Raw genomic sequence first — 12,053 nt, forward strand, 5'->3', positions numbered from 1 at the left:
AGTACTGTGTAGTGTATCACATGCTTCACATGAATGCAAGTCAGATGTGCAGTAGTCACAAACGGGTTGTACAGATGAGAGCAGCTACCTCCTGTACAAACACAGGAACGAACGCAAACAGAAATCATGCTTGCTCCTGTAGCACCAAGCTTGTTACTCTCGTGCTACACAGCCCCTTTATACATTTCAGATGAGAAACTCTGGAAAATATATGGCAACCCAATGTGTGCACGCACCTACCTTCTCAAACCAAAACCTTAATCTGGTTTAACTCCAGAATAGGACATACTACCATACACCGTTTCAAACCTGTCAGGGTGCTCAGCTTTTTTTCATGAAGTCTCAGAATAAAGTTGACAAATGGAATGAACTTGAAGAATTCCACAGAGTTAAATCTTCCTCTACAGAAATAGTGTAATTCAGAGGAGAGGTAGGTTGCCTAATCAAAAAAAACCCCAAACCTCAAAACAACTGAACAAAAAAGCCACAACCATGTCTCAGGTGAGACGTGGGCAGAATTCAAATGTCAAAATTGGATCCTAAAATAACAGCTCCATTACCACCCATACTTTCAGTAGTGATCTTACCTTGTTGCAGAGACCACTATTTCACTTTTTTAAGTAAGCTTACATGGATGTGAGCTTTTTTTTTTAATATAAGTTCACTAAAAGTTTCACATCTTTATAACACGAAAGGGAAAGTTACTTAGAGGAAATATGAGTGATGCACAGTTGTTTTTATACAGGAGTTGCTTTGGTTTTTTTGGCTGATATTCTTCAATGAGCTGAAGTTTCATGGCACACCTCCATATGGAAAATGCAACTGAACACACAGAAAAACAGATGCACAGCAGATTAGCTGTTGCAGTCTTGCAGAAGTATAAGGTAGTAACTCAGTTTAGTATGTTATTCAATCTTTCTCATTCCCTGAAAAAAAATAACCAAACCCAACACAATACAGTTCATCAGAATTCAATACTTGCTGTGCTGCAGTATTAATTTAGCTAAAAGCTCTTGAATCCTTTCCACGCCTGGATGTTTCTGCATTGTTCAAAATAATTAGTCACATAAAACTTGAAGCATTTTAAGCTTTACCTTGTTGTTCTGCTTTTATTAGTATTACTTAGCTATAATCTTAATATTTAAAGTGTCTGCACTTGGTCCTAGTGATTGGCATGTTATCTATTCGTCTGCATTTCTAGGGCAGACTCAGCTGTGTTAGTACTCTATAGAAGACAAATATCTGAACTAGTATCTGCTGCCTTGGTTGCTTTATACAATTAACACGAGTTTCTATTTTTTTTTTTTTTCTTTTAAATGCCTTCCTGAATCCTTCCTGAAATTATGACACAGTATTTTTGGGTAATCTTTGCAAATAATGGACATTCTTATTTCTTTCCTTATTACTATCCACAAATAATGTTTCACTTAGTCTGACTGCAGTTTGACAGGTTTCTAAACCTAAATTTCAGAATTCATTAAAACCACTACGAATATTTATCACAAAGAACGAGCAGAACATCACAGTATTGCATAACACGGAAATGAATTGAAGGCTATATTGTTCCACACTTTATGACACAGGGACAACATGCTTCATGACATTATTACACTTATTACAGTATTTTCTTCTTCAAACTTTTTCATTTTCCCAGAAATTTGTTCTCTAGAACTATTAGAGATCCCCAATTATGTCAGTAGGTGTGGGGAGGAACAGCAGGAACACTACCTATAACAACCTTTAAGCTTCATTGGGATGGTATTTTGTCACATAAAAGAAAATAAAATCTTCAGGCAATCTTCTGTGAGAATAAGGTGCCTTTTATGTGTGGGAAGGGGTAACTGAACTAGCTTAATTTTTACTTCCACCACAGTCGAGTAGCTTAAGTATATATTTGCACACTTGTATTTATATGCATATTTTCCATTTTGCCATTGTACTTCTAAAAAATTTAACAGCAGCAGCATTCAACTCTGTTCAAGTTAAGTGGTGGTAATTTTCATGTAAAGTTACAGGAAAGTCATATGAAAAGACAACAAAGTAATGCAAATCAAGAAGTGGTTTCATAAGAGTTTGTGTTAGAAATTCTAAAGAAGTATAGTCTGATAACAGCCAATCTGTTAGCAGTCCCTGTCTTACAGACTTGCTTCTCTCTAAATATTGAGAGTAAAAGGAGTGCTTCTTCATCCTAAAATAATTAGCTTAATGAAAACATAAAAAAACCAAATTACCCCCCTTCCCCCCAGTCTTATTGTTAGGGACCACCCAATATATGACCTTTACTTCGGTACATGCAAGTCCCTTCCAAAAGATAAACACTACATATGGCTATTCTGGTAAGGTTGCAAAGTTGTATGTGCTGTATTCTACCCCTTTAAACAGACCAGCTCTCTTCAGTAGTGACTTTAACACCAGTAACTAATTTTAGGTATTATATAAAAGAAAATCTTGGCAGGCATGTGCCATTCATTGTATTTAGTTATTTTATTTTCACTATCCAAACTCAAAAGAAACGCACAGTGAAGTTTCAGGTATCGATAACAGTTTTCTAAAAAATATCCCTTTCATGTTCTGTTCAATAAACCATGCATTCAAATGTTTGCAGTCCAACCATAAGAAGGAGGTGTCTTTTTTTTCCCCCTCCTCCCTAAAGGGACTTTTTCTACTTTAATATAAAGTATTGTAAACCTCTTACTCAAAAAGCAAAATTCAGAAAAAGCTTCTTAACCAAACATCTTTTCAAAATTGCTCTCTGGCATGGCACAACCTTAAGCAGTTTCTTTTGGTGTAACAATTCTTGTATTTTTCAGTCAGGTTAGGCCTCAGGGAGTATTTTATATTTAAGGCAGACAATACACAGTTTAGAAATATATTAGCACATATTTGTCTTGGTGTGGTATTTTCAGTAGACATCAGTTTTTCATAAATCATTATGTATTTCACATTTCAGAAAGCTTCTTCAGTATTGAACATCAGCCTTCTTCCATCAGTCTGGTGGTTGTTCCATGCTTCTACTTTTGCTCTCAGAACTCTATCCTCCAGGTGTTTGTGATCCTACATTCCTGGAAAGCTTGCTTTCTTTACACAAGAGTTACATTTCTTCTTATTTTATACAATAACATCTTTTCCCATACATTTCAAGGCAGTTGGTCAACATCTCAACTAAATGCAACAATTAAAAACTTACTTTCTGGAAACAAATTAAAATAATTTTTACATATCTTTTTACAGTTATATTCATCTGTACATTTAGTAACAATTATGTCAACTATGGAAGCTTTTATTAAATACTAGGACTTGACAAGAATATGGGTTTCTTTTCCTGACAACTCATTCCTCCTCTGGCTTATTGCATGACTGTTGCAAGGTTGTGGAATCCATTTAAAAACTGATTTTGAAACTTAACGTATTAATACTGATACACAACAAACCAATATTATACTAGACAATACTTGTTTGCAGAGTTCTACAAGATATATTGTGCACTTACAGAAAAATTCTTTCACTTCAAATACAACTGCAAAGCAGTATTTAATATTTTAGTTCTACATCGTAGCAGCAGTCATGTATGCATAAACCAGCACTTCTTCTAGGAAAAAAAAAATCACAGCATTTTGGGTAGCATAATGATTACACTAAAGTATGACAAATGCAATGCCAGCTGAACAAAGTTTCTAAAACAGAGAACTGAGTCTGTTAATACAAAGGCTATATAAAAATACAGCATTATACAATGCTACTGTAGATCTGGATGCTTTTGAAATGCAGTGTTCCTTGTTTTTGAAAAAGGTTACTACAATTGGCAGTAGAAAATTCAGCAAAATCACTGCATTTATATCCTCAACAGCTTTTTGAGAAAACCATTGGGTCTGCTCCAGGACCTAAGTGTTGATGCTGCAGATGATCACACATACCCCAAGAGTCCTAAGCACTACTTGGTCCTATTCACCCAGCTAAGAATACTCATCCCAAATGATCAAGCCCTTTGCACAGATAGACTTGTTACAAAAGACTATACGTTCCTGACCAACAGCACAAAATTATACTGCAGTGTAAAGATATGGCTTTCTCTAAAAATTAGAAAGTATTAAAGAAAACAATTCCACAAGACACTTAAAAATTATCCTTGAGTTCAACACTGTATTTATGAAATCAAATAGACTATGTAATCAGTCATAGTGTAGTAGAACAAGAAAGACTTTTTATTCACTTGAAAAAATAGCAGACCGGAAGAGTTCTTCATTGCATTACACAAACTTCCCTGAGATTTTTACATAAATTATGTTTAGTCTACTGTATATTGGAAACCAGTTAGCTACTGAGTGTCATACACTGCGAATTTTACATAATTCCTGCATATGTTATTCAGCTAAAATGCTATTTCAATGCTTTAAAGCTTTATCTTCTTTTGTTACAAAAACCACGTACACACAACCGAGACTACAAATGCAAAGACATTTTTTGCACAAAATTTTAAATCTTCAAAGCAATGTATAGAAATGGAGAAAACATGTTAAGTTGAACAAAGCACTTTAAAGTTCTTTGCAGCTTAAAAACTGATTGTGAAATTAGTTTTAAAAATTATCTATGCAAGTGCTTGGTGGCAAGAAAACCAGCAGAAATATTATTAAATGCAATGGGCAGAAAGAGGGCTGATGCTGCCCTCCCTATTTAGCAATCTCCCATATTATAAAATAATAATTTTGTATGAGCAATTATGGGAGAGAAACATCACAGTGGTACAAAACATTGCTATACTGGCACTATGTTACACTATGTAAGGATTTTTCTATTTTTTAAAGTTGAGGTACTTAAACTTCCAATAAGATGGATGTAGTTAACCACAAATCTTAAGGAGGCCCCATAGTGAAAGTAACTCCTCTGTTTCACTGACTCTTGCCACAAATTTTAAAAACTAACACTTCATTTTAAATACAAATCTGGATGTCAGGTCAGTTTGCCAAGTTGTATATCCCCTTAATTGAACTTCTCTCAGCAAAAGTCCAAGAAGAACAAGCATTGTACTTCACAAACAATAATGCTTAAGAATAAGACAAAACAAACAAACAAAAAGATTATTTGAACTAAAAATAAACAAAACCTGCAACTTTACTGCTTTGAGATATAAGATTATCCCCAAGTTTTATGCCTGGAGGCAAAACCAAAGAGTTGTCTTGTCCATATTTCAAAAGCTGAATTTTACAGCATAAGTAATCTGTTCAGGTAGTTCTGATCTCCTTCCAGTTCTCAGTAACTGGGATCATGTCCTTGCCCCCCACTGAGTGTGGACACTTGTAATTCCTCCTTCCAAATAGTCTTATGTTGGGTATTACCACAGAAAGAAATAGGAGGTAACGTGGGCCACTTCATTACACAATAGACTCGATGTGGTTGTGACTGGCCATATCAGATACTGGGCCATAAGCACTCTTTTTGTGTATTGGAAGGAAGGTATAAGGTGACCATCTTAACAGGAAAGTGAGGAACTGTGAAATGGAGGGCATTTTCTAGATTCTTAATTCTGCTTTAAAAAGTTCCCAATTTACAGATACACTTATGACTGGATGAAAATTACAAAGATGGAAAGAATAAGAGCAGCATTTAAAATCAGTATGTTTAGCTTTTTCATATTCAGAAACAAACTGAAGACACTGCCTTGTATAAAATGGCTTCATTTCTACTCATTATCACTGTATCTTCAATTATATAAAGGGAATCTAATACTTACTCAGAGGAAGAGTAAGAAAAACTGGATAACATGTTTGCTTTTAATTTTAAATTAAAATTTCCATATGGATGAGTAGGTTTTCTGGCTCTCCAAATTAAGAACAATTTGCTCCCTTTCCCTCAAAATACTTACGGAACATCACAGCCTATTATATCTCTTTGCATATATTGCTGGCTGATAACTGATTCAGGCACATGAAAAGTTTCTGGGTTACATAACTACTTCTATTTTGTTATACAGAGAAGCCATTTCTGCATCAACAATGAAAAAATTATAAAACTGTATTAACAAACACAAGCCCTTGCGCAACACACAAAACAGGGTGCCAAGTCACTCTATACTCAGTGTGAAAAGACTTCTAGAAGTCTTTTCTGTGCATCCCCATTTCAACAAGGAAATACACTGTCTTTTCATGTCTTAATCTCACATTTTAAGTCACCTCTTTTTTGTATTGCCAAGTAAGGCAAATAATGGTGTTGTAGACTGACCATATATTAGAGTATTTCATTTAGAAAAATAATTTCTCTCCCTATTGAGAATTTCAACACATTCTTATAGTAACAAAATATATCCTGATAAAGAAAACCAGCAGGATTCCTCAGTATGCAGATTGAGATAGGGTATTTGCCACACAGATTTTACTTCCAGCAAAGGTAAGATGCACATGTGTACATACGTCAATTATACACAGCAGACATTTTGTTCTGCATTCCAACACATCCTCTGAAGAAGGGATAGTTTTCTCATCCACCCATGTTGTCCCTTATATGATCCACTCGCTGAGCAAGATCCCTAAAGGTGGGGCGCTGGGTAACATTATTGTTCCAGCATTCTTTCATGATAGCATAAATCTGGAGAAGAAACAAAGAAAATCAGTAGTAGGTAAACAGATGTTACAAATAGTTAATAGTTACTCTGATCTGGGGCAAAGAACATCCAACTTAACTTTATGCTTCTAAGCAACAGTGGCACAAGAGCATGCCTAAAATCTTCCTATACCAATCAGTTTATCTGCTTGATCCCAATGACAGCAAGAAGTGAGGATAGCTAACTCTGCAAAAGCCCTTATTATAAAAGGAGGGGGTTTTTTTTAGAGTTAGTCTGGAAACTCACTCAGCTAGTTTTTAAAACTTTTAAGAGACACATGTTATTTTGCTAAGTGTTTATCTTCTTGCTTGCTCTTGTTTTTTGGTAAGCTAAAAAACGTTTAAAATGACAAATGCTTTACAAATCTGACGAAAAATCAGATTTACAAAGACAGCAATTCTAAAATTATGCTTCCCCTGCAATGTTAACATACACTTCTCCACATCCGTATATTAAATTCTTAATTATTCTTCATATATAATCAGAAATAAGCCAGAAAAGTTACTGTGCAAACTGAACCCACTTCTAGTAGAAGTAGATTTAAATTACTTTTCATTACATTTCCATTACAATAGGCATTTGACAATAGCTTTTTTTTTTCCCAAACATGTACCTGATACCTGGTCACAGAACAACTTGCCAAGCTCTTCACCTGTACTCCTCTTACCAATTTAACCCAGACTACTATTACCAACTTCTCATACTTCTTCCAATGATTTTTTACATGTTGCCTAAGAACAAACTGCAGAGCTCCCAGAAAAAAAAAAAAAAAAGTAGTGTCAGTTCCTTATTTTTCAGCAAATGTGAAACTCCTGCATTGACCAAGCTGCTTTAGACCCAAGTCTCAAGCAGCTTGTAAGCTACAGACATCTGGAAGATTTAGTATCTGTGATGACTGGCCTTTCAGAATCAAAACGGGAGAAGCACAGTTTCTGACAAAAAAGAGATATTTTCATCTTGCTTTGATATCTGAAGAAATGTCAGACATTGAAACCTTCGCATTAGTCCGGATACAATTTCAGTAAAACAGATTACGTATTATCTCATACATATGACATTCAGGTTATCTACAAGAAGCCAAACCTTTGCAATTCAACAATGGCTGTACTCATACATATAATGCAAGAAAGGTTGCTTCAGACACTTCTTTGATTCTCTATAGACTATTTCTTCCCCCGTAGCTTCCCTGCCCCACCTGTACCATTCTTTCTCTTCTTTGGTAGACCACTTGACCCTGGTCTCTCCTCTGCCTCCAGCTTTGAATGGATTATTTCTCAACTTATTGCCAAGTGTGCTTGATTTTAAAGGGATGCAGCAATTGATCTGAGCTGGAAATTACACATGTTAAAAAGCATAACTATTTTACTTACCTTCTCTCCCTACTGATTCATCTACTCAGCCCTACCAGTTTGACTCAAGCTGAAGTGCACCCTGCTCTGAAGAACAGAGAACTACAAGACTTAGAAGTAGCATGAAAGGATTTTTTAAAACATCTGGAGTATTAGCAAAAACAAAAAGACACTGAATTAATCTGTGTGCCTTAAGGATGGCTTTACATACATATACACTTCAGTATGTACAAAGAACGTGAATACAAATCTGAAGACCCTGAACATCTAAAATCTGATTCATATACTTAACTGGGCCTACAATCTGCAGGTAGCTCTTGGCTGAGAATGTTTGACAGTGAATAATATACATGATAAACATTGGTATTCCTATGCTTGGGGAGGGAAGAGCAAGTGAAAGAAAATAATCAAGATAAGGAGTTCTTTAAATCTTGGAATTAAATGTGAAAAACCTTATGTAGATATTAAGGTACTTCTGCTAAACGTTACAGACTTCAAGAGAATCCACAGTTCACAGCTTTGAACAAGAATCTCTGTATGGGGCACCCATGGAACAAGTTCTATATACTAATCTCATTGCCTTAATAAATTCATATTTTTGAAATAGAAGCCCGAGTGCCCCACTACAGCAGTCAGTCATAATAGTCCTACTTCATATATTTAGAAAGACTACATTCTAGACTCCTGAGGGAATGCAATCTAAATAATCAGAAATGTGATTATACTCATCAGGCAACTGAAAGTAACAGCACAGCCGTTCCACTTGTATAAATACTTGAATAACACAAGCAGAACAAAACACAAGGTTTGCATCTACCACGTACTCACCCTGACTGAGCACTTTTCAGACTATAGTAACATATTAATACAATACTTCACCTCATCAGGGCATCCATCTGGTCTCGGTAGTCGTCCATTATTCTTCAAAAGCTCTATCAAATGAAATACAATCATCTGCCCTTGTTTATCATTGCCGATCATGCGCATGAATTCCTGAAACAGAAGGCTAACCGTCATAAATAATTTTCAAAGAAAAAATTATGCTGCAATGTTCTTGCCAGGGAAAATCCGTTATAAGACAAATAAATAATAATAATAATAATAGAGAACAGTATGTAACAATGATAAAATTATAAATTACAAGTCCAGAGAATATAACAATAATTACATATTTTTTGTGTGTGGATAAAAATAGGATGATACATACACAATTTAAAGCAGTAAGTGAAAAATCTTAAAATAATGTTGATTAGCATCTGACGATTAACTAGTTTTAAAAGGATAAACCTCACAGCTAATTCTAAAGAGCTCTCTGAAACATTAAAACAAGATCTTGATGCTTTGAAAAATCCCAGTCAAACAGAAAACAGGCAATATCATACTGATGTATGAAAAAAGAGATTAACAGGATTAATCAGTAACTACAGGCCAGAAAGAGTAGCATAATTAAAGCCAGCAAAAATGGCTTAGATAAATCTTGCTATCCAAAACCCAACATAACTCAAAAAGTAGATTAAAATCTCACTCAGGTTGCCAGAGATCAAAAGTAAATGAGGGAGTTCTATTAACTGAAAATAATTTTAAACACAATATGAAGGAATTATTTTTCTTCCAATGCTACAAACATTTCTTTAATAATCTTTTACATGAAAATGGGAAACAACTGTTGGTAGAATCTGCAAATGGCCAAAGTTGAGGAAACAATATACAAATATAAAGACCATGACAGTTAAAAAGACCACTTTGGCTAATTGATGAAACTAATTTTTCTTGATACATATCCAGTAGGATAACCAACCTGATGAAGTGGTGAATGCACATGTAGAGTTGATTTATTCAAAGTATATTCCACCTGAGCCCATGACTTACTCTACCACTTTTCATTTCATAATCCTTCTGAAGAACTCCAGGTGTCTGCAGTGTTTGTGTTATTACACAAGAAGAGCTGCCCCTGCCTTGAGAGTTCTTCTTTGATAGCTTAGTCATTGTATAGAATTACTAAGAGGTCCACTGAGGTCAGTGCAGAGATCTCCCAAGTGCATTTTTGCCTATCATCATTGTTCAGCTCTCAAAACTACATTTGCCAGGACTAAGACTCTAGCCAAGGGTAAGAACAGCTGCAGTAAATATATAAGGCTCAACTCTCCTCTGTTATGCCTGCAAAGGACTGTAGGTATAAGTAAGATTGTGAATCTCATTTCCAATTGGAGAACTGTTATTCAGTGTACAAGTAGTACTTTTCTCCGTCCACTGTAAATTTGTCTTAAAAGGTGCCTGTCAACAGTCTGCAAAAAGCCACTCCCTTTCCTTCTTGAACCTCAATACTAACTTGGGTTCTGGTAACATAACAAAATAACTTTTAAGTTACCTTATTTAACTCAACTTATTGTTTACATATTTGTTTGGCTCAGCCTTAGATTTGGAATAGCTTTAAAAATACATGTCATGTTGCAATGAAACAGTTGCATCTGGGATCACTCTCCACAAAGGATGAGAAAGAACAATCTGTAATGAGAGATTTTAAAATCTTTTTCAAATGGTTAGGAGTTACAGGATGGGTAAGATCTGCACAAACTATCAGGTAATTTTCAGATCTCCTTTCCTTCTTATGGCTTGATACAAATACTTCTTAGCATGTTGCTGCTCTTGATTGGATGCTGCCTCATAAACACTAAGGTATTTCCAGAAAAGCATCGGTAAATATCAACCTATTTAGGTATAGGAACAATCTATATCTTTCAAAAAAATTTAGATAAAGAAACAAAAAAACTCTGACAACCATTAACTATGTACTTACAGCTGGTGGGCTTTTGCTCTTGTCAATATACGTGAAGAGTTCATACAAGACCACACCAAAACTCCACACATCTGAGGCCACAGAAAATTTGCTTTCTGTCAGAGATTCTGGAGCATACCTGCAATACATGGTAAAAGAAATATTGTTCTGTATAATGTGTCTTTTTGATTTTGAAGATATTTCTTTTAATAGACTGACTTTTTTTCATGAATAAGTGTTCTTTGTACACAGGCATTAGCATGTTCCTTCCACTACTTTCACTAGTAACTATTCTTTTAATAATAGTTAATTGGTATTGCAAACACAAACCCCCTTAAGCAAACACAGTTAGTGATAACTATATCAAAGTTTTTGTTTTTCCAACAAAGCTGTAGATATTTTTCTTATCTGTAGTGTGAGTAAACAAGATTTTGCTCTGATAAGGAAGGCCTAGAAAGACAATTATAGCCAGCAAGCATCCTTCCACCACTTTCGGTGAGTCTTGAACTGTCTCCCAGCTACTTCTGGACTTAAATTTTACAACTCCCAATAACATCATCTACTAAGATGCCATTTTGTATTATTTATACTTTAGATACGACATTTTTACAGTGCCTAAGGCAGACTAAAATATAGACTAAAATCACATGTACAAAATGGCATTTTCTTCTGCTATCGGGACATAAAACGGTTTTTATCAGTTATCTGCCAGCGTATTTTCTAAGGTACCTCTAGGTCTGTAGAACGGAACAGAAGTATATGTTTTGCATTCTGAATACAGTCTACCAATTTCCATTTCATAATCCTTCAGTCTTCCACAGACTACACAGAGTGTTCTCCTTTCCAAGCTAAGTACAGCTCCTTGGAGCATTACTGTATTTTGGAGTAACTTAGGCCTTTTCTGGAAGCTCAGTGCCCAAATACAGACATCTACCTGAATATTCAACTCAGCATTTTATCCTTGCTAATTACAGTCTGTGGGATTTAACTCCACTCGGTCAACAGGGGGTCTCTCCAACAGATCTCAGCTACAAGATATGAATGACCAGTGTTCAGGGAACCGAAAGGTCCAAAACTTTGAAAGCATCCTGGGGAACGAGCCCGTTTAGATTTCTTTTATCTTTGAATATCTTCCCTGTTGCATACTATTTCTTTTAAGTATTCTGGTAATTCTTAGTTTGGAGGGGGGGGGGGGGGTGTTGGGGTTTTTGTTTGTTTGTTTGTTTGTTTTTAAATATGTTGAAAAATCCTACATGCTGTTCTGTAAAGTCAAACATCATGCATGTGACTTTCACAATGCTAGGCAACTGACTTGGAGTTTGCACTTAAAAAT

General features: G+C 35.3%; 1 protein-coding gene across 13 annotated transcripts in view; it reads right to left on the bottom strand.

Moving 5' to 3' along the window:
• Nucleotides 1–2,465: 2,465 nt before the first annotated feature.
• Nucleotides 2,466–12,053, bottom strand: part of JAK2 (Janus kinase 2) — a 96,033-nt gene continuing 86,445 nt past the window's right edge. For 11 of the 13 annotated variants that reach the window (XM_041120945.1, XM_041120948.1, XM_041120939.1 and 8 more), the window contains 3 exons: nt 10,742–10,859; nt 8,824–8,937; nt 6,603–7,337 (listed from right to left, as the gene is read on the bottom strand). In XM_041120945.1, the coding sequence (XP_040976879.1) occupies nt 7,077–7,337; nt 8,824–8,937; nt 10,742–10,859 (493 nt within the window). In that variant the 3' untranslated portion in view covers nt 6,603–7,076. Of the gene's footprint in view, nt 6,580–6,600; nt 7,338–8,823; nt 8,938–10,741; nt 10,860–12,053 lie in introns of those variants that run through there. The other 2 variants (XM_030005609.2, XM_041120950.1) reach the window with 2 other exon arrangements.

Source organism: Aquila chrysaetos, chromosome Z (genome assembly GCF_900496995.4).
Source record: "Aquila chrysaetos chrysaetos chromosome Z, bAquChr1.4, whole genome shotgun sequence".
Classification (NCBI taxonomy): domain Eukaryota; kingdom Metazoa; phylum Chordata; class Aves; order Accipitriformes; family Accipitridae; genus Aquila; species Aquila chrysaetos.